The 23,600-nt window shown below is 46.7% G+C and overlaps 2 protein-coding genes across 2 annotated transcripts in view; one reads left to right on the plus strand and one right to left on the minus strand.

Annotated features, from left to right (window-relative positions):
• Positions 1-16,627, minus strand: part of MMP24 (matrix metallopeptidase 24) — a 34,794-nt gene extending 18,167 nt beyond the window's left edge. The window contains exons 1-4 of the mRNA XM_032419935.1: positions 16,475-16,627; positions 6,197-6,447; positions 2,098-2,214; positions 46-350 (exon numbers count right to left, since the gene is read on the minus strand). Of these exons, the coding sequence (XP_032275826.1) occupies positions 46-350; positions 2,098-2,214; positions 6,197-6,447; positions 16,475-16,627 (826 nt within the window). The remainder of the gene's footprint in view (positions 1-45; positions 351-2,097; positions 2,215-6,196; positions 6,448-16,474) is intronic.
• The window catches only part of MMP24OS (MMP24 opposite strand), an 85,509-nt gene that overhangs the window by 19,219 nt on the left and 42,690 nt on the right, over positions 1-23,600 (plus strand). The gene's annotated exons all lie outside the window — the stretch shown is intronic.

Raw genomic sequence — 23,600 nt, forward strand, 5'->3', positions numbered from 1 at the left:
ACTGAGCAATCCAGGACTGACCCCCTGTTCCCCTCATGGCCTTACCATCATGGTTGGCGTTTCCTAGTGTCCACGGCTCATCTGAGTCGAAGTGAGTGTCTCCTCCAATCCCTGGGCCAGGAAAGTAGGCATGGGCCAGGAATCCTCCTTCTCCATCAAATGGGGAGCTGTCGCCATGGAAACCAGAAGCAAAGAAGATCATGATGTCTGCCTCCTTCCGGTCACTTTTGATCTCATGGTATGGCACCTCTTCAAAGGTCAGCGGGGTCACCTTCTGCCAGACGTCAAAAGCCTGGCGAATTGCTTTCCGTGTGTCTAGCTCACCCACCTTCGGGGTGTAGTTGTGAATGCTGGTGAGAGAGGGGAGAGTCATTAGGGAGGAACGATCAGAGTCAGAGGCTTGCAGAGCTAAAAGGGACACCAGAGACCATACAGACCAGTCGTCTTTGAATTTTGAACCCTAGGATTCTGCTGAGGTACCCCTGGGGTTGAAGAAGAGGCCAGGTGGGCAAGGCTCTGGGTCCCCACTCCTGCCTCAGTCCCAGGAGCTTTGCTTCAATCGAGGTTTTATATTTGATCTCTCACAAAGTTGTGTTGAATACAGAATTCCATTCCAATGTGCAGAAAAAAATTAAGTGGGGGGATAGCATTTTCTAAATTTTAAGTTTTTCTCCCAATACATAAAATGTGTTTATAAAACATTTATAAAAGTTATAGAAATATTTAAACAGTGGAGAGTTTAAGTGAAACATCCCTTTTACAAATATTTGGTACCAACTACCCATCTACTGCTTGTCTACCTGGGAAGTTGGTATAGGGTGGTATCCGATGTAGTCAGTTATAGACTTAGCGATTTAAGATTACAATAACCATATTGAATGGTTCTCCATAACAGAGCATCACTACTGGGTGCTCTGCCCCATGAACACCTGGTTAAGGATTATTCACCCATTCTATAGGTAAGGAAACTGAGGCCCAGAGAGGTTGAGTGATAGAAGTTAAGGTTAGAAGCCAGTTCTTCTTTCTCTTGATTCATTCTACTTCTTCAGGAGACCTTAAGAGTCTATCCAGTTTCTAACCCAGATTCTTCTTATGTTTCCTTCTCTTGTCAGATTTCTGGAAAAAATCAAGTTCTGGTCTCTATAGCTCATCAGCAGAAGAGCCCTTCGTTCTTCAGCTTTAAGAATCCCTGTCTTAGGGGTGCCTGGGTGGCTCAGTAGGTTAAGGGTCTGCTTTGGGCTCAGGTCATGATCCCAGGGTCCTGGGATCGAGCCCCTTGTTGGGCTCCCTGCTTGGCGGGGAGCCTGCTTTGCCCTCTGAGCTTCCACCCCCACTCATGCTCTTTCTCTCTCAAATAAATAAATAAAATCTTAAAAAAAAAGGATCTCTATCTTAGATCTACCCCTGAATCCAGGGAATCTCCCTGGGTTCAGAGCCTTGAGAGGTGCCAACTGGAGCCCATCTGAGCCTACTCTATGCCTGGCCTTTGCCTCAGCCCCACTCTGAATCGTGCTGTCTGAGTCTGCTGTGCTGGGCCCCATCATCCCTGTCCTTGGTCACTGGTCTGACTTGGAGACTGGTCCTCCTCTGCCCTTGGTTTCCCCAGCTAGTTCAGGAGCGACACTGTTGTGATTCAGTTCCCTTAGGAGACAACTGGAACTGTGCTGGGAAGTTCAGGTGAAGTCTATTGGGCTCAGTGGTGAAGAGATCCAGATCAAAGGGAGTGGGGTTTGGCAAGCAAGGACAGGGAGAGTACGTTCAGCCCCATTTTTTTTTTTTTTTATCACAGCGGAAAGTTGCCAAACAATCCATACCCCACTTTCTAAAAACTGTAGGAATCTAAACAGGACACAACTAATGAGTCCCCAAAGGACCAAACACACCTGAAGTTGGAGACACAGCATCCTCTGGAAGCCACAAGAGGGACGAAGTCATAGGCTCTCAGCACCTGGTCCTGATGCCCCCATGCCTGGCTCTCACCCCCATCACAGACCCACCACCTACAGCAGGGGCCTCTGAAACTCAGGCGGCGGCAACAACCCTGAGCGCGGATGGAGCTGAAGCCAGGGAAGGGTGGGGGGGGGGGGGTCTAAGCACCTGTAGGTGATGTGTTTTTGCCTCCACTTCTGGCCAGTCAGGGCATAGCGCTTGTTCCTCCGCCTGCGGCTTAAGTGGGGGTGATCGGGGACCCCGCAGCGGGGCTTCTTCATCCACCTGGGCAGAGAGAGCATACACACACACACACACACACACACATACTGTGGTCACTGAACACTCTAGGAAGACACTGCAGGGTTCCCAGTCTTGGTCTAAATGGCAGTGTGCCTCCGCACCCTGGATTCGGGGGTCCTGGCTCTGATGGGTTCCCCCTCGGGAACACGATCTACCGGTTACTTGATTCATTCACTCACAACTGTTACGAAGACACAGGGCTGCATTCGAGCCTGGGGGGTCAGAGGCCTGGTTCCAGCTCCACCACATCGTGGGAGTCCAGGCAAGCGAATCATTGTGAACCTCAGTTTCCCCTTCTGCAACACGAGAATTCTAGTTCTCACTGTTCTTAGGTTGTGGTAAGCCTTAAGGGAGGGAGTATATGTGGAAATACCCTGTCAATGGGATTAGGTCACCTCACTCCCTGCTTTAAAACACTCCAATGATTTCCCCAAACACCTAGAATAAAATGCAAATTCCTCATGTTGCCCCACAGAGATTCCCATGATCTAGCCCCTGTCTCCCATGTGGGACGACATCCTCATCCCCCCCCCCCCTGCCCCCCCCATACACTCGGCCCCCAGCCACAGGGGCCCTCTTGCTGGCCTTGCACATGCTAAGATGATTTCCATGTCAGGGTCTTTGTTCCCTCTGCTTGCAACGCTCTTCTTCTTCACATGGTCTGTTCCCTTCTTTAAGGTCTCTGCTCAAATGTTACCCCTTCAGAGAGGACTTCCCTGCCCACCCTCTCTGAAATAGCTCCCCCCTCCCATCCTATGGCTATCTGTTTATCCTGCTTAATTTTTCTTCATAGCATTGATCGTTGCCTGAAATTATATCATATATTAGCTTTTTTGTTTATTCTTTGTCTCTCTTAGCGGAGTCTAAGTTCCATGAACGTAGGAGCCTTGCCTGGGCACGGCCTAACACAGACGATGTTTGCTAATGATTTGCTGCATGAATGAGTGGGTGAACCAGAACTGCCAAGCAGTAGGATGGCAGAGTTCATAAGACAGCAAATTCCCTTTCACTGGAGGTGTTCAGAAAGTGGCTAAACAACTGTGGGACTTGGAACAGAATTCTCTGCAGCTCTTAGTACGCTGTGTTGTGATTTTAAATCTATTAGTCTATCGCCTCTAACAAATGGTGACTTCTTTGAGGACTGGAATGGCATTGTATTCATCAGCGTGTCCCCCGAAGCTAGCCCAGTGCCTGGAACTAAGTGAATCCTGATAACTGTTTGTTGTCAGGTTAAGTGACATTAGGGAACCGTAAGCCTGGGACATCGTTGGGGATATAAAAAAAGGAGCAGGGTAGGAGATTTTAAAAGATCATGTTGATTGGGGCCCAGGCCATCCTCGCATTTTATGTCCTCATGCTGGCCTAATGACCAACTCACTAAACCACAGCTTGAGTTTGCTGGAAGGGGCCACAGTCCACCTCTTGTGCAGCTGTTGAGAGCAGTTGCTGTTGGCCATATAGAGAAGAGGAGACAGAGACTATTTCAACCAAATGTTAAAAGCCCCTCGAGGGACTCAATCAGGTCTTACTCATCTTTGCAGCCTTCCTATTGCCTCAAGTGTCTCTACTCAGAAATCAGTACTAAAAAACTTAATAATAACAATATCATGTATTGGTATAAAAGTTTCTAATTTTTACAGTGTTTGGGGTTCTTTTAAAGGCATTTTTTTTGATTCTTCAAAACAACTCTGTGAGGGATCAAAACATTTCTCTGTGAGAAATGATTTATCCTCATTTTTGCAGAGGAGGGAAAAGATACACGGATAAATCAAGTAACTTGCAGAAGACAGCAGTTGAGGCAGGACGGGGACTTAGTTGAATGAATAAATGAACTAGTAATTAATGCAACTTAACAAACAAAACAAGCAAACAGAAGCTGGGGCTTTTCTTTCCTCAGGCTTAGCACAAGTCTGGGCTCAAGGATATGCTGAATGAAGGAATGTGTGCCACCCGAGGTAGGCACTCCAAAAGTAGTACTTTTAAAGGCTGCTCTGGCTTCCATTGCTTGGCATCCTTGGGAAGAACCAGGAGCCGCCTCTGCAACAGCAAGGCTGAGCTAGGCCTGGAGGGGCCCCTGGGGAGGAAACAGGCCCGGAGAAAGGCAGTGACTGCCCAAGGTCACAGAGCTGGAACAGAAACTAAGGTCTCTAAATTCTACCCCCCCAAACAGGCTACCGCACTCAGGTCTGGGGATAAGTGTGAGCGCCTTCCCCCTTGTCGTGCCTCCAAGACCGCGTTCCCTGCCTTCCTATAAAGAAGGGGCAGAACTGCAAGTGGGAAATGCCATCCTCCTCCCTCAGCTCGTTCCCTCCACCTCCTCCTCTCTCCGTCCACCTGCCACTCTCTGAACCATGTCCAACAGGCCTGGGGCTTTCTGGAACAGAGTAAAACCCAAGGCCAGGTGGTGCCTCAGCAGAGACACCAGCGCTCCTGCCCCAGGATGCACTGCCACGAGGCCTACACAAAGCCCTCAAAATAACCTCTGCTTTGAATTCCGCCGGGCTCTCTGTAACCAGCTCACTCTGGAGGCCACAGGGCCACGGCATCCACGGTCCTGCCATCATAGCAACAGTCAAACATATTGTCTCAGAAGTTCCCAATCTTGCAATCAGAGAACCCGAGGAATAGAAAATGTTCGTACAGAATTAGAGGATCATAAAACCTCAGACTCAACCCAATTTTAACAGCTTAGAATAATGGGATCTAGAATTGGAGAGCCATAATCCAGCACTCCCCTTTGTAAATGAACTAGCTGAGGCCCAGAGAGATGATTCTCTCAGGGGGTGACTCACGCCCTGGATCCACAACCACCCACCACCTCCCTGCACCCTGCCTTGGGGCCCTGCTCCCTGCTTCCACCTGGGCTTGGAACCCCCAGCCCTCACCGCCTCCCTGGGACCCTCCCCTAGCTCACTGCCAGGCCTTCGTGGCGGCAGCTTTAATGACTTTTATGGCTACTTCTCAAACAAATGTAAGGATGCTTAATTCTCTCCCCTCTTCAAACAAACAAACAAACATCCACCTCTAGCCACCCTCTATTCCTCCCTCACTGTTAGGCTTCCAGAAAGTTTTGCCTCCACTTGACACCTCTACTCCTCATCTCCCCTCCTCCCCACCGCGGTCTAAACTTGTCTCCACCGGTCCACAGACCTGCACTGGCCTCCTGGCTACTAAACTCGGCCCATGCTCTTCGGTCTCCTAACTGATAACTCTGCAGCAGATGACCCACTGACCATCCTCCCCTTCTGCACCAGGACACAGAACCCCTAGCTTCCGCCCTGCTCTGGCTGCTCCTTTTCAGCCTGGATCCTGGGTTCCATTCCTATCACTCGTCTCTTCCTCCTTTTTGTACTCTCCCCTAGGAAACGCGACCATCCTCATGGTCTGGCTTCTTTGTTATCACCGCCTTAGTACCTCCCTGAAAATTAGCATTTCCTTCTGAGTTCTAGACTGTTGCAGCCAGATGATTGTACTTTTCACGTCGTGGTGAGCCTCTGGAGGGCAGGAATCATAGGGTCAAGTCCAGTGCCTGGTACACGTAGGCATTTAGCAATATTTGATAAACGGAAAAAGTGGAACAAGTTGCCAACTCATTATCCTTCAGGAGTTGTTTGTATCAAGCGAGATGTGTACATCTCAGGGAAAGCCAGAGGGGTGATTCCGAGAGCCAAAAGCTATTAGAGTCAGAGGAGATTTAAGACCCTCTCTCACCAAACCCCTCATTGTGCTGATAAGGAAACTGAGGTCCGGAAGGGTTCAAGGTCATACCGCAAATTTAGGGCAGAGCACCTCCCCAGCTCACCTAGGAAAGGGCACCTTGGGGTATTCCCTCCCAGGATGATACTGCAGGAGTGAAAGACAGGAAGGTAGGATGGGCATGGTATATACACGGGGCCCGTGACAAATATGAACACAAATGTAAGTCTGGAAGGTTCCAAGGCACGATGCCCTACGCAGATCTTACTCGATTGTTGTCTGATCCAACACACCGGTGACGGGGATTCCGTAAAACTGCTGCATAGTGGAGACTGCTGACTGTAAGGCCTTCCCTGAGTGTAGCTCGGGCGCCCGAGAGCCAGAGGGAAGCAGATAGCCATAGCACTTTAGCCAGTTCTGAAAGACAGGGAAAGAGGAGGGCGCATTAGACTGCAGAAGGCTCTGATCTACCTGGGCAGAGATTCGCCCTTGAGCCCGGGATCGTTTTACCGAAGGGACCTATGGACTGGTGCTCTGATTGCTTCCTCGTCCATTCCCTCCTGCACATGCTGGTAAACCAATCTCCAGAAAACCCAGCTCTCGTTGGCTTTCTCCCTCGCTATGAAGCATTCATGGGCTCTCTACTGGCTGCGGAATAAAGATTAACTTTGCATCCAAGGCTGTCCGGTACCCTGGCCTCTTTACTCCTTTATGCAGTGGTTTCCACTGATATGTGACTAGACATGCAAGAGCGCAAGAATGCTTCCTTCTCCGAAGTGGAGTGGCCTGTGAAAATGTGCCCTCCGGAAACCGTTGTGTTGAACGTCAGAGTCTGCTGAAGAATCGTGTTGTAGAATATTTATCGACGTGAGATTATACACAGGCTTTATTGCTAACCCCTCCAAGAGAGCAAGGCACCATAAGTACATATAAGCAAAACAATGCATTATTTAATTTAAATACATAAATGTGTGCATAGAAAAAAGCATAGAAGGGCACACATAAAAAATAAAAAATAACAGCATGGTTATGTAAGAGAATTTCTTGTTTTTAGAAAATATCCACTGAAGTATTTTGGCTTATATAATGGTGCATGATGTTTGCAACTTTTTCTTAAACAGCTTCAGAAAAGGGTGGGGGGAGTGAGAGAGAGAGGAAACAAATGTAGTAAAATGTTAAGAATTGGGGAATCCGGGTGACGGGTATTCAGGAATTCTTTGTCCTATTCTGGAAAACTTTTCTGAAAATCTGAAATTTTTTTTAAATAAAAAAAGAACTAGCCACGGACATTCTTTGTTATAGGATCATGGGGGAGAATTTCTGTTTTCTAAGTTTTATGCATGGAGTAATTTAAAAAGGGGAGGAACACTTTAAAAGAGCAAGAGCATCTGAAAGTAACTTGGATGAAGAAGCTCAAACAGACACAATGATTCTGAAGGACAGCAAAGTAGAGATGTTTATACCCACTGACCGTTGTGAGGGGATGGATGCCTGAAGAAACCAGAGCACCGGGAAATATCTGTGGCATCAGTTGGAAAATGAGGAAAACACCCATGGATCTCCTGAACCCACTGGCATTTACAAGAGCACCCCTACATGCTGGTCTCTGAGCCAGACGGAAGCTGCGGCCCATCCTCAGAGAATTATCCTGAGCACCAAGTGATTTAAGGAAGGAGAAAGAACTTAGGAAACAATGTTATTCTCGTTGTGATTTTTGCTTCTTGTTTCTATATGAACAGTCTTATTGTGGATGTGTCTGTTGTTACAAGTGAGAGCAAACCGTTTTGGGAAGGAAGCAATCAGGAACTATAAATAAGTTATTATTTATTTCATCTAAGGTGACTATAACATCTTTACTGCCTCGTGATAAAATGCATCTGACTGATTAAAAACAAAACAGAACAAGAAAGTCTTAACAAAATCTCCGGCAGCACGACAACCTTACCTCTTTCATATTGATACCTAGAATGTGTTTTTCACTCCAGATTATGGCACAGGATATCAAGACTTCTTGCAGTTTTCCAAACACTGAATCTCTTTCATGTTTTTGTACGTTTTCCCCTGGCCCTGACATACTCCTTAGTTAGGCGAAAATCTTTCATTATTTTAAGGTTCTGCTCATAAAATACCACCTCTGGAAGACTTCCCTCACTCCCCAAACTAAGTCATTTTTTTCCTCTCTTGTGCTCCCCCAAGCCCCTGTTATAGATAGTGTAGATCTTATAATATTGGATTCATTCTAATCATTACTTGACATATCAGACTCTAAGTGCCTCAAGGGAAGGTTCTGTGTTCTACTCATCTCTCTATATCCAGTGCCCAGAAGTGCCTGACACACAGCGCTGCTCATCATGTCTGCTCAACAAACATAACTGGGCCCTCACTACATGCCAGGCACTGTGCAAGGCTCTGGGGATACAGAGATGCATAAGGAGCTCACAGCCCAACAAGTAAATCCACCATGAATATAGCCCTCAAAGTCAGGCGTGTGCAGAGTTCTATGGGAGAACAAAAGAGAGGTGTCTTTTCTGCATGGGGGTGGGGACGGGGAACTCGGGGAACAAAGGGGAGGCTCCCAGGCGGGGAGGGGTCAGAGCAGTGTCGAGGGATACAGCATGTGCAATCGTGGGAGGAGAGCACAGTGCATTCTGAGAAGGATTTCAAATGACAAGAAGTGGGGGCAGGGAGTGTGGTGATGAGAGGGCTGGAAAGTGGGGACGTGGAGGGAGATGACATGTCATTATCTGTTCACAAAGTGGGCAAATTACAGAGAATCACTTGTGACTTGACTGTGGCCCAGGATCAGCCAAAAAGCTCAAGCAAATCATCTAGAAATGGACACGACAGGGCAGCTAAGTCACCCACTGTTCATCCTGGTGCTCCAGGTGCTCCTCATGGGTTAAATCATGCCACCAAAACATTACACCCTGCACCGCATCCTCTCAGCCAGAACGGCACGTTAGGTTCCCTTTTTTAGTGGAAACTTCAATGAAGAATTATTGGGTTGAATAAACAGGGCATATAGTGGGGAAGAGGCACCCAGTTCTGAGATCGAATCCTGACTTCACTGCTCACTGGCCGTGTGACGCCAGGCAAACAGTACTTCAGTTTCCTTGTTCGTAAAATGTAAACCATAATTCCTCCTCCGCAGGATTACTGTTGAGATAAAATGGACAAATGCACTCGACACATCATCCCTCAAAGCTGTTTGCTATTGCTTGGGGTGGTGTCTCCGTTATCTTTTGCAAACTCAAGGTGGAAAACTTGGTCTCTGACTCCTTTGCCTTCTGAGATCTAGTCATCCCACCCTCCCACATTCTCCCTGGACCAAGAGCCAGTCCTGATGGGTCCTGTGGAGGGCAGTATGGATGCTTGCCGCTAGGTGGCCGGTGGCCATGACCGTCTCTCCCACAGCACCCAGAGCACCGCCCAGCGGAGAACTGACAGCTGGCTTGAATTGTGTATTCTTCACCCTCACTCAACTTTCTTAGGCCCAAACACAATCTCTTTCTGTCAAGCTTTAGCTTGAGGAAAATGTTTTCCCTGCAGGAGATTCTGTATGCTTTCTGGATTCAGAAAGTGGGCACAGGGTGGCCCAGGGGTTTTCCCTCTTGGCCTTTTCCCCAAGAATCTGTCAGCCAAATGTATGGCTTAAATATGGAGCACAGTGAGACTTGAAAGTAACTTACTTTTTTCATCTTTCCCACCACCAAGCTTTGTTTCATCCTTAAAAGTCTTACTTACAAACCTTGTTTCAACCTGTAAGCTGTCTCAAACCCTCCCAGAAAGAGGTGTGGTACAAATCTAAAATAAATCGAATTCCTCCTTATCTGTGGAGTCTACTCTCTAGAAACCCAACTAAGATGAATTATGCCATTTGGGAAATGTCTGAGGATCTTTGGACAGATACCACTGACAAACCAGGCAGCCAGCTGAGGAGTTTTTTGAGCCAACTGAGGAGTTCCTCTGACCTAGCACAGGAATTAAGAACCTTCTCCCCTCCCGCCCTCATTACTGTTTATGGTAAGAGATAAAGAACAGGGAACTCTGGGCATAAACCTACTCCAGCCTTTGAACACTGGGAGGAATTGAAAGTAGCTCCTCCTTGGTAAAGGGTAACCTGGTTTACCCAGCTTCTTTTCTGGGATACACAAGCAAGGAGCCATGCAGGGCCGAACAGGATGTGCTGTGAAGGTCACAGAGTGTAGCTCAGCAGCATGAGGAGCTAGGATCTAAGGATTCAGGTCCTAGGCAAATGTCTGGGTCAGGACCAAACACTAGAATGGATCAGCCTTCTCCAAGCTCTGCTTCTGCTTCCCTCCCAGGTTCATTGGAATCAATCCTCAGAGCTCAGGGGCAGACCCCTAAGAAGGGAAATGGGAGGGAGAGGAGCTGGTCAAAGGACAGCTCCAAACCAGGGAACAGGGCATTGAGATTAGACCTGCGTGTGTGTGCGTGTGTGCAAGACTAAGAGGCTAGGCACCAGACAGTTCCAACTTCTGCTGCCTAACCCAGTCTCTGCCACTGTGTGACCCAGGCAGTCCCTCTTGACTTCTCTGGACAGAAGCCCCTGGTGTTGGTGCAAGTCTTCTATACTCCAGCCATACCAATTCCAAAACATCCCCTGCCCGCACATACTCGCAGGCTGTTCCTGCTGCCTACAAAGTCCATTCTCTTTATGCGTGTTAGCAAACTCATCCTTAAGGTCTAGCTGAAATGTTACCTCCTTTGGTAAATCTTCCTTAACTCTGCCTGCAGAACTAGTGGGCCCCCTCCTTACTCCTGCAGGGCTTTGCTTCTCTGCCACTCTAGACCAATTACCACAGTGCATCCTCCCTGTCGGTTGATATGTGTTTCCCACTAGATTGAGTTCCTGAGGAGCAGAGACTCTCGTGTTTATTTTTGTATCTGCTGTAGCACTTAGAACAGTGCCTGGCACAACAAATCATCACTGGATGAATGAACGAACCAACAAACAGACAGTTGGTCCAGGAGGCATTGCCCGGGTACCAAGGAAGGGATTTCATCTTGGGAAGGCTTCCTGAGTAATACACACAAAAACATCAAGATACCAAATTCTTGGTATCTGTTAGAGGCTGAGAAAAACATTTGCTGAAATTCAGTCTATTGTGGTTTGACTTCCTCACTTGATGAGGCAATAGGCTCCATTGGCCTGTCTGAAAAAAAGATAAAATCCACGAAAGGAAAAAAAAAGCCCCATTCAGTTTTAAACACAATGACCTACCTTCCATCTTTTTACACCTGGACCCATTAACCAATCACCAGCCATGTCATAAGTCTGACCTTTATAGCTCAGTTAACCAACTCTAAGATATCTGTCACCCTTTAAGTGCTGAAAGAGGTGTAAACCCAGAAAAAAGTGAGAAAAATCTCAGAGTGCAGCGAGCAGGGACCAAAATAGCTGGGCTGAACCAAAGATGTAGAGATGGCAGACAGAAATGTGATTGGTTTGCTGGCCAGAAGGTGGGATTTCTGTTCCTGAGAAGCCAAAGCTGAGATATTCAGTAGTGGCAGGCAAAGGAGAGAGTGGAAAATAACAAGGAGAAAAAACGTGGCCCGGAGAGGGAAGAGATCGGCAGACAGCAGAGGCGGTGGTGACATTAGAAGTGGCATTGGGGACAGCAAGAAGCAGATCAGCTGGTGGTGCTGCTGTTCGCTCTTGGAAAACACAGAAAGCAGTGGAGGAGGAGAGAAAGATGGATCCGCTAAACCAGCATGGCCTCCTGCGGGTATCCTGGAGCATCGCACCTGTTTGGGTGTGTGGCCAACCCCGACTGCACAGGTCTGGAGAAGGAGTGGGAGAATGATTAGGATCAGATGTTTGATCAGGATCGCAGTGGGCTGGAAGGTATTATCAGAAAGGTCAGAGGGGAAGCCCACAAAGAAGGATGAGGCAAGAGGTGTCAAATTTGGAAGCATAAGCTAGAATGAGGAAGAAAGAGTGAAAGACCCCGATCAAAGAGTTTGGGTAGCTGAGGTCATAATCTAGGATGATGATGTGAGTAACAGGAACAAGACATGACCTCAACACTCATAGGAGGTCCAAGTCCCATCCTGGAGGTTGTAGGTGCTGAAGAACAGTGACAAACAGGAATGTGACTAAGGGAGAGTGGCTGGGAGAATGAAGGAACCACTCATATGAACCACGTCCTAGGAGGGAAGAATGAGGGATGTGTAGGCTGGAGAAGGGGGAGCTGCAGGGGACATGCCAGTCTTCATAGAGCCAACTGAATATGGGTGAAGGCGATTTATTCTGGTTGACCCAGAGGGCAAACCTAAGACCAGCACAGATTATAGGACATAGATCTTGACTCATAATAGGAAACAACTTTGAAACAGAGGTGTTCTAATTATAGCAGCAATAATAGCTACTGTATTAGAATGCCAGCTATATACCTGGCATTGCGCCAGGCACTCTAGAATGCAATGACCCCACGAGGTAGGAATCCCCTCTGATTTGCAGATGAGGAAACAGGTTCAGAGAAGTAAGCATCCAGAGTCACAAAGCTAATAAGCGGCAGGATTCAAACCCAGATATGTTTGAAACCAGGCATTCCATATTGTCAGACGACTTGGACAGGCATCTCTTTCCCCTCCCAGGACATCTTACACCTCACACTCCTAAAGAGCAATGTCTTTATCTCACATCATAGTGAGCTCCATACCCTTCTGCTGTGACCCTGGTGCCGGGCACCACCATGTACCCAGTTATCCAACCAGAAGCCTCATATGACCCATGAGTCTAAGCTCTCCTTCACAGCCCACATCCATTTTTACCAAAGAACTATTGGTTCTACTTCCTAAACATCAGATGTGCTTCTGTCCATTCATTCATTCACTCATTCATTCATTCATTCATTCAGTATTCAAGGACCTACTACTATGTACCAGGCACTGTGTGCTAGGTTCTGGGATAGAACAGCAAACAGAAACATTCTTGTTAATTTCCAGTTACAGGCTAGTGGAAGAACCATGGGGCAATAGGTGCTATGAAAAATAAAGCAGGTTGAGGAGCTAAGAGAGATGGGACCACCATTTTATAAAGGATGGTCAGGGAAGGTGGCCCTGTGGAAATGACATCTGAGCGAGAGACCTGAAGAGGGAATAGAAAGTGCCATTACCCCCGAGGCTTCAAGGGCTGTCCATCAGGAGCTTTCCAGGGAGAGGGAACCAAAGGTATTAGTCAAAGGGTACAATGTTTCACAAGATTAGTAAGTTCTAGAGATCTACTCTACAGCATAGTGCCTAGAGTTAACAATACTGTGCTATATGCTTAAAAAATTTGCTAAGAGGACTGATCTTAAGTGTTCTTAGCACAAAATCATAATGATAAATAATGAGGGCAAGAGGAAACCTCTGGAGGGGATGGATTTGTTCATGGCATAGACTATGGTGATGGTTTCACAGGTGCTCATCTCCAAACTCATTAAGCTGCCTACATTAAATATGTAAAGCATTTTGGATGTCAATTATACCTCAGTAAGGTCATTTTAAAAAACAAAGAGCCTTCGTGACTTGACCCCTGACTACCTCTGCAGCCTTTTCTACCATTCCCCACCTAGCACTCTGTGTTCCGGTGTGTTCCAAGTCTTCCAGACCCTTCCACACATTGTTCCTTCTATCTAGATCACGCTCCTCTCTCTGGGGAGGCCTTCCTTGACCCCTTATCACAATTCTTATCACACAGTGTTGTCATCACATGCTGTTAACTGGTCCCCTCTTCTTGACTGCGCAGTGTCCGAGGGCAGGGGCTGTAGTCTGTCTTCTCCACAGCAGTACCCCGACACCTAGCACAAGGCCTGGCTTGGATACTTATTTATTGAATGAAAATGAGTGGAAGTGTGCGGGGAGAGGGAGAGTCATCTGGTCAGAACTTGCTGTAGAACAGACCCTCTCAAACTCAGCACTACCAATAGTCTGGGCCAGATCATTCTTCGTTGTAGGGGGGCCGTCCTGTGCTCTGTAGGACGTTCAGCAGAATCCCTGGTTTCTTCAACTAGAATACCAGTAGTACCACCCCCTCGGCTGTGACAAGCAAAAAAATGTCTCTAGACATTGCTGAAAGTCTCCCTGAGGGTGGGCAAATTTGCCCTGGATCGAGAACCACTGCTATAAGAGGATTCCCACATACAGCTGCCTTTATCACCCTTCAAGGGTCCGTTCAACCCTGTACTTTGCTTTGGGGAAAGCACGAGGCATCAGTCAGTAGCCTCCTGGTCAAGGCTCAGTGTGAGAACTGGTTTCCTCATCTGGGTGGGTGGGCAGGAGTGGCCTTGATGTGGGGTCTCCTGAGTAGTGAAGAGTAAGGCAACTATAGGGTCATGGTTAAGAATGTACGCTCTGGAGACAAACCGGGCTCGCTTCAAATCCTAATTCTTCCATTTACTTGTTACCACGACCTTAGGCACGTTATTCAACTTCCCTTATGCTCACTTCCTCCATCTGCATCGCGTCATTAGCAGTGTGCCTCATGGAGTGGTTGTGAGGATGAAATAACATAACATGTGGTATTAAGTCCTCAGTGAAAGACAGCAATAATAATTACTATTCTTTTCCTGAGAGGTGACAGGCAAACTCTAAACTCCTCGCTGTACGGCAGCCCCATCACCAAGGCTATGTCCCTCAGTGTACCGTCCTCAGTCCTCGTGTGTCCTGGGCTGTCAGCATCGCAGGGTTCAGGGAGCATGTTAAAAGTGCATATTCCCAACTCTGAACCTAGACCCCACTCAGCCGGACTCTGTGAGGCTGGAAACTGGGAATCTGCATTTTAAACCATGAGCACCTCAGGGGATTCAGTTGCCTGCTAAAGCGTAGAACCACTGCAGTAAGGACCCATGACTGTTGGGAGCGATGACCTCGTGCCACGAAGGAATGGGCATGCTGTGTGCACTCTCACCTCTAATGTACTAAGGCGGGAAGTATGTCACCCACTTAGAAAAGCCTTCTATTAAAATCAGCTCAATAGCTAGCCCTGCTCTCTGTGCCTCGGCTCTGCCTTCATCTCTGGGTCTTTCACCTGCCCATCTCCTGGGCTAATCCTAACTTCAGGGTTCAGCAGCACCCCAACATCGAGATTCTATTGTGTTATTGTATATTGGCATCAAGAGTGATCTAACATCACCCTTCCCCATCCATTGCTATGTTAGCTCAGTCCTCACCTCTGGGTTTTTGCCTTGGTTTCCCTGTCTGGCACTTAGGTCCCAAACTGAGATTGCTATGACCCTAATCTGTTTCTCAAGGTCTCAGATTCCCTGCCTGGTTCCCGGTCTTCTCCAGAGAGTGAGACCCTAGTCCCTATACACCTGGGAGCTGGGTAGGGTCCTATCTGAAAAGACAGGTCACTTGGGACCAAGATATCACTACATGCCAAATATTACCTAACTTTGCTCTTTCCAGCTGAGTGTCCTTGGGCAAATGACCTCACTTCTTTAAGGTTCATTTTCTTCATTTGTTAAATAGAGGATGATAAAAGAAGGCTTGTGAGGAGGGTCCAGTGAGATGACGCAATGTGGTAGGTGAAATAATGGCCCTCCAAAGATGACCACATCCTAATCCCTGGACCCCATGACTATGTGAACTCACGTGGCAAAGGAGCCTTTATAGAGGTGATGAAGGTAAGGATCTTCAGGTGGGGAGATTATCCTAGATCATCCAAGTGGGCTCAATGTAATCACAGGTTCCTCGTGAGAGGGAGGCAAGAGGGTCGGGGTCAGAGAAAGGTGACGACAGAAGCAAGTGTCAGAGTGGCGCCATGCTGGAAGGGGCCACACGCCAAGGAACGTGGGCGGCCTCTAGAAGCTGGAAAAGGCCAGGTACAAGCCTCCAGAAGGAAGCCAGCCCTACAGAGACCTTGCTTTTAGTCCTGGTAAGTCCTGTTTCAGACTTCTGACCTCCAGAAGATGAGAAATCTGTGTTAGAAGGCACTAAGTTTGTGGTCATCTGTTTCAGCTGCAATAGGAAACTAACACATGCATGCGAGCAGTTAGCAGATTCTGACAGAAAGTAAGCGTCCTCACAGTGTTGTTGTCTGTGTTCTTGTTCCCACGCTCTCTGGCAAGAGAGGGACCACCATCTTTGGTGGCCCAAATCATGGTGTGGTGATGCCTCAGAGATCAGCCCTACCATCGTGTCAGTCCCCCAGCTCCTGTCTCACCAGAGCCCTGCCGCCTTCTCCACCCACGTCACTGAGGTCCCAGCCTTGCCCCTGAGCCCACTTCCATTATAACTGATTTTTTTAAAAAATTTCACACTTGAAGGCTTAACCGTTGAGGTATCTAGAAAATGCACTGGTCAACATACCTTGAAACCATCTGATTTAATACACTTGTCTTGCAGAAGAGCCAGATAAAACATGAAGGGAGAAATGACTTACCCAAAATCACAGGAGCAAGTTGAGAGAGGAAATGGAGCTAGCATCCCTGCCTCCTGGGGAGGGTTCTCTCTGTCAGGCTACACCCTCCACGCTGGCTCTAGTTTGCCTCCAAGCGCTGTCTGTTTTTTTTTTTTTTTTTTTTTTTTCATTTACTGCCAGTCTAAAAAGGGCCCTCAGGATCGCCCACAATGCCCAGCTTAGCTTCTTGACAAACACCTTAATGGTGCAGCGTTGCCTCTTGGCTGCCACCAGCTCTTGAGTGGGTGGTAAGTGCACTAGCGGGAACTCCCTGGCGCTCTGCTCCATGTCCTTGGCCCATTCCCAGGAGGCCACCACAAGCCAGACAATCACTGTCCCCGAGGAGATGACACATTTGGGGTTTTCGGTCAGCACTGGAATGTCCAAGTTTTCCAATTCCGGGGAGTCTTCCTCCCAAGGCCAGGAGAGGGGCCATGCTCTTATTCACTATCTGATGAGGGAGGAGGCTTCATCTTCCTCACCCTTTCCAGGACCTTCCTGCCAATCTGCCACAGTTTTCTGTACCCTGGGGTTTGACGTACTGATGAGTTAAGAAAAGGGAAGAAGGAAGACAAGACCATGGTCAGGCCTGTTTTTCAACTGTAACAGGCAGATGGCTGTTAACCCCTAAGTAATCATAGAAAGTATAAAATATATAATAATTGTAGCTTGATTGGGTTGAGTGTGGAGCCCGTCTTCTGGTTCCTCACTGCCAGTTTTAAATCCAGGCTCCTTAGCCTGGCACTCAACAAGCTTCAGAGTCTGACCCAACGCACCTTTCTAGCCTTATTTTCTGTCATACACGCCCTACCCTTTTACTGCCCACCCCCAGGACTCCTCCTGGAGCTACTGACGACCTCCTTGTGTCGACTGCACACACCCCACAGTTTCCTTCCTCTGTGCCTCTTTCGTTCCCTCTCCGTAGAATGCCTTTCCCACATGGCCTCTCCAAGATGAACTATTAAATATCCTTCCAAATGCAACCTGAATGCCACTTCATCTGGGAGGGCTATCCAGGGGTGAGTGGACTTCCTCTGGGCTCCCAACGGCATTCTACGCCCCCCCTTACTCACAGCGCCTTTCACATTACATTATACATAGTGTTTCACATGCTTGTGACCCCACTGAATGCTGCAGCTTACAGCCTGGTGAGGGGGACAGACACAGACTCAATGTTTCATTGAGTGGGATGAAGGAGAAGGAAAAGGCGATGTGAATGTGTTTGACGGGAGATCCAGGCTGTGATGTCAGATGGCCTCCCTGAGGATGCGGCACCCTAGTGGAGATGTGTGTTTGAGCAGACGAGGACCAGCTGAAGGTGGAAGAATGAGCAGCCCAGGAGAAAGCATATCTTACTGAATTCCTGAGATGGGAAGGAGCCTGCACATTAGAAAAAGAGAAAGAAGGCCAGGGTGGCCAGACCTGAGTAAGAAGGTGGTTTATGTAGACAGAAGCTGGGAAGGGCTGGGTCACGCACACCCTCGGAGGCCTTATGGGGCAGCCTGGTGGGTGCCGGATATAAGGGGGTTCGTAATACTGTGAACTTTCATGTGTGTTTGAGATTTTCCATAGTAAGAATCAAAAGGAAGAAGTGGTAGTAGAGTAGTAATAGTAGTTAGTCTTCATCCTCAAAGCCACTTTAAGCAAGGTAAGTGTGGGAGTAGCATGATCAGATTTAAAAAAATTTTTTTTTATTATTAAATATTTCCAGCACTCAGAGAGGCATAAAAATAATAAAACAAACCTTGGATAAGCGCCGACCAGCTTTGTTAAATCTTAGCTTTGGCCATATTTGCTTCAGCTCTAACTGACCCCTGTGTGGATTTATTTTTTAAAAGGTCACTCTGGCTGCCATTTGAGGAAGGATTAGAAGCAGGCAAGAGAGGCTGAGCAGGTGGGAAATTTCTGAAGTCCAGATGAGATAGAATAGAAGTTCAGACTACGAAGGAGGCAGTGGAGATGGAGAGAAGTAGATACACGGAAGATCTAGTCAGGAGGAAGAATTGCTGGGGCTTGATCATTGATTGCAGTTGAGGTGAGGAAGAGGTGGTGGACGACCCCCGTCTCTGTGGCCCAGAGCTTTTGGGGCACAGAGAAAAGTGTGTCCATGAGTGTATGTGTGGTATAGAATTGAGTTTTAAAATTATTATGGCCGACAAAAGTTGTTAATAACAATGCCCGTTTTTCTCTACCTACTTTGTAATAACAGCCCGTATGATCTTTGAGAAAATGTTGCCTTTTATATATATGGCTTTGCCGTTCTCCTATATGTCATTAAAGCCTAGTTCAAAGTTGCCTTTTAAAACGAATGCATGGAATAATGACGAAGGGAAACTAGTGAAGGACGTGAATGGAATCAATCGTGAGGTCCAGAGAAACCAAAAGCTTTGTTCCAAAATCTCTCAGCTGGGGAGGGCTGGAGCTGGGATTCGCAACTTCTATCCACACACTATTCCCTAAAACAGGTACCCAGATCTAAGTTATGCTAGGATAAAGCTCAAGGCATCTGGGCAGGACCCAGCACCCAGCTGGCTCAGGAACAGGTCCCAGTCCCTCCACCTCTCAACCTGGCTCCGAGCAGGTCACTTCTCTGCTCAGAAACCTTTAATGACTTCCCTCAGCCTTTGGACAAGAGCCAGTTTCACAATCTGCTCTCAGCCTCCCTGTCCAGCCTCTTCTCATACACTCTTACTGGAAATAGCCTCAGGCACACCAAGTTATCTGCTGTTTCCTAAACACGCCATGCACTTTTGTGGAGCCCTGGTTCCTGGCTTTCCTTCTGTCTGGACTGTCCCCTCACTGTTGTCTGTCCTTCTCTTCCCTCAGTGGTTCATCTTTAATACCAACCTTCTCCCTGAAACATTCCCTGAGAGTCTCATCTCCCCCCCATGCTGTGTTCTCCAGCCCTCATTTATACCTCTAGCATGCATTCATCTGTTCTTCAAAAAAAACGACTGACTTTTGTATACAAAGCGTGATTGAGGGAAGCTGGCGGGGACAATAAAGACAATAAAATCAATTAAAAAATATTTAGAATGTGCCAAGCACTGTTCTAGATACTGAGGAGACATTGGCTGCCGTCTATTAAGAATGGGTTCCTCTCATTTTGAGTTCAAACTATACCATATGATAAGGCTAGGCATGTCCCAAGATCAGTCTCTTTAGTACAATTATAATTTACTTTTCCTTGCTCTGAAACTACCTCTTTCAAAGACTGGAGTGGGACAACTCTGAAGGTGGAAAAGATTGGCTAAAAGGCTATTGCAGTAATCTAGAACAAGCACGCAGACCAAGGACAGAAAATCCAGCTTCTAGTCCTAGCCTTACTGTTTATTAGCTACATGTGGGTCTCTGGACAAGATGTAGACAGGTCACATCCTTTCTCGGAGTCTCTGTTTGCTCAACTATAAAATGGGGACAATATTTTCCCTATCTCACTCATGCTGTTGTTGTTGCCAGGATCAAGTGGGGCCACACACATGACAGCATCTGGAAAGTGCAAAAACACCTTTCAGATATGAGGCTGTTAAAATCATAGGAAAAAACACAGTAATAATAAGAGAGATGGGGCGCCTGGGCGGCTCAGTCGGTTGGGCGTCTGCCTTCAGCTCGGGTTGTGATCCCGGAGTCCTGGGATCAAGTCCCGCATTGGGCTCTCTGCTCAGCGGGGAGTCTGCTTCTCCCTCTCACTCTCTCTCTCTCAAATAAATAAATAAAATCTTTTAAAAAAATAAGAGAAATGAATTAAAATGCAGCAGACTAGATTCAGATTAGGTAAAAGGGAGAACTTCCTAACAGTAAGAACTTTTTTTTTTCCCCAGACAAGAATGAAGCTATACTGGGAGGCCATGATCATATTGAAAGAAATTTTTGGTTTGGGAATCTGTTTGTGCTTCTTAATAGGCGACCCACTGCTAGACTCATCAGGGCTCTAACTTTTCTTAACTATAGGTGCAAACCAAAGAATGCTCTCTATCCACCCAGAGCAGATCCCTCAAAACTGGTCTAGAGGGCAGGAGTTCATTATGCCTTCTGTCCGGGTGTCACACTCCCTTACTTGTGTGACCCATGCTGATCAGCTTGTCTCTTTCTGTCTGGACTGACCTTCCTCAGAATCAAACTGGAAAGCAGCAGGGCCAAAACACTATTTGTGGGACATTCTACTCAGCTAATCATAAGAGAAAGGGATGCTTTAAATAAACCAAACACAGGAAGCCAATTAGGGAATTGGTGGGACCCCCTGATGTGCAAAATACGAAAGAAAGACTCAAGAATGCAAAGGAGAAAACAGACTGAATGAGGTGGGTTGTGGGGTTTTTGTTTTGTTTTGTTTTTTCATTTTGTCTTTTGGTAATGATAAATCAGAGATATAAAATCAAAAGCCAAAGATAGTGAAAATGCTTTCAACTAAGAAGTTAGGAGACTAGGGAAAAGTTTCGAGTTCTGAATCACCTACTATCAGATTTAGAGTCCTTGGGCAACTCACTGCAACTGAAGAAGTGTCTATTAAGTACTACTATGTGCTTATTTGGTGATCTCTAAGATCACAGCCACCTCTCAGTGCCTCTGTGTTGTATGTCACTACCACCAGATGACAACCTACTGAGCAGGTTTTTAAGGGTGAGATTGTGGGACCACTGCCAAAAAGAATAACCTCTATTTCCAATGAAGGAAGGACAGGTGGGCAATGAGTTCCATCCCTAAGAAGCATTTTAGAAGGGACCTTAAGACCCACCTGTCCATAAGCATCTATTTCAGATCCAGGTAACTTTTTGGCACAAGGGACAAAGAGAAGAATCACTGAATGCTTACTGAGTAATTAACAATGAGCATTGGGGATTGTGTTAGATCTAAAAACAGAAGAAATTTTTAGGCCCTGCTTAAGGCCCAAATGATGTTTACATATTAAAAAAAAAAAAAAAAAAGGCAAATGGGCTGGGGCTGCTTCAAAGTGTTGCCCTGAAAAGAGAGGAATAAATAACTAGAGAAGTCAAGGAGTTTCCTGAAGAAGTGAGGCTTGGGCTGAAACTAAGGAAAGGTCACAGATGGATGAGTGGAGGTAGAGACAAAAAACGGCATGTGATGTGCAGAGAAACGCGGGTAGTTTGTCTTAGGATAAAGGAGAGACAAGCTTGTCTGGAGTAAGAGTGTGTACTGATGAGCAGTGGGAAAGTCAGCCTTCTAGAGCGGAGGTAGTGTGGGTTCAAACTCCAGAGGACTTTAAAAACAGAAAGAGGAGTAAGTCATTATCTGCTGGCTGAAAAGCAACCATATTTCTGTAAGGTTTCCGTCATGTGAGCTGTTAGTGTTCAATGAAGGGATAATTAGGTGCAAATTGTTGAGAGAAGCAGTGGATATAATTCTGCTATCTTTAAGAAACTTTTGGACAATATAAAAATGGAGTCATCATGGAATTAAGGGTGGTGTTTTTTATCAGGTCACTTGGAGATAGGAAACAATAGAAATAAAGGGTCACTTCTCGGAATGAAAGGAAATTAAGAGTTCAGGGGGCCCCAGGAGACCATGCTGGGACTTGTCTGATTTAAATTTTTTATAAGTGATCCAGAAGTAGAGCAAAGTGAAAATTTCAAGAACTGCAGATCATCTTAAACCTTTTTGGGTAGGGAAATGCTCTGCCAAAGGAGACAGAGCTGAAGGAAGGTACTGAGTGGGATGTAAAATGGCAGATAAACGTCAATGTGAGGAAACGTAAGGTAATGCACTCTGATAAAAATAATCCACGTACAGGGTGTTGGGTTCCAGGCTATCAGTTTTGACACAGGAAAGGGATCGGAGAACTACTGCAGATTGTTTCCTAAAGGCAGTGTCCTAATGTGTGGGTCAGGAAGGCTGACAAAGGGATAGGCAGGAGCGGGAATGGAGCTGAAAACCAAAGAAGGAATCATCCTTCCTTTGTGCCAGACTACAGAGTCCCACATCTGGGACAGTGGTCAGGTTTACATCTATTGAAAACTAGGGCCCAAGGATATCTAAAAAAAGGCAACTACAATGACCCAGAGGATGAATGTGGCTGTTCTATGGGTGGCTGGTCATAAGGGGGAAGCTCAAGCATGAAAAGACAAAGGCTAAGAGAGATGGAATAATCAAAGCCTATAAAGCTGGTGAGGGTAAGGTGTGGGTACGCGTAACCTTTCCTCTATATCCTGACATATTTAAGCAAATAGCCTCCTCTTAATGCTTGAAATATCACAGGAATAAAAGGATTTCAGAGTTGAGATCATCTAGCCTATCCCTTTATATTAGAGATGGTAGAATTTAAGCTTAGAGAGTGCAAGGAAATGGTCCAAGGTCAAGAAGCCACCAGGGGCCAAGGTCAGATTAGAGCCCAGGCTGCCTGAATCCCACACCAGGGTCTTCCTACCTCACCCTTTGCACTCAGGAAGACTAAGGGAATCCAACTTTTTATAGGATATAAACTTATGAAACGCATTACTTTGAGATGTAATAAAGCTGAAAACACAAACAGGCGAGGGAGAGTTTCGACTACAAGTCAACCAGCAATGATAAGATCTTTGAAAGACAACTACCAACTGGGGCAAAAGAGACTTTTTACACACCCTAATTTTTTGGGATCGTGTACCCCTTTGACAGTCTGAAGAAATCTAGGGATTCTCTCCTAGAAAAATACATTTGCATGCACAAACACAATCTTGCACAAAATTTCAGGCCCACTGAGTCCCATGCCCAATTAAGAATCCCTGTTCCGGCACATTCTTCTGAACAGACTGCCTGCTTCAACAAATGCACTCAATCTCACAGGATAACTGAGGCAATCACTCTAATTTTCCTCTGCAAAGAACTACTGTCCTAACTTATTACTTATCACATACTAGAATTGCAGACCTCCAGGTTGGAAGAGACCAGAAAAATTATCTAGTCCAACTGCCCCCCACAACCCCTCCTCTGTGATATAGAATAGTGTCATGGTTAAATAAATACATGGTGACCAGAGTCAGCCTGCCTTGGCTAGAATTCCAACCCCATCACTCCATAGCTGTGTGACCTTGGGCAAGTTACTGAAGCTCTCTTGAGTTTGTATCCTCATCTGTAAAGGGGGATAATAATGACAACTATCTCAGAGTAGTCATGAGGATGAAATGAGATTATTAATATAAATCATGGCACCAGGCCTGGCTTGTAGTGAGTGCTCAGTAAATGCTAGTTGGCATTATTGTTATTATTATGCATGTATCCATGCAGGTATTATGCATGTATCCATCCAAGCCTCCCCCCCCCCCCC

The sequence above is a fragment of the Phoca vitulina genome, unplaced genomic scaffold, assembly GCF_004348235.1.
Source record: "Phoca vitulina isolate PV1807 unplaced genomic scaffold, GSC_HSeal_1.0 scaffold22, whole genome shotgun sequence".
NCBI classification, from domain to species: Eukaryota; Metazoa; Chordata; class Mammalia; order Carnivora; family Phocidae; genus Phoca; species Phoca vitulina.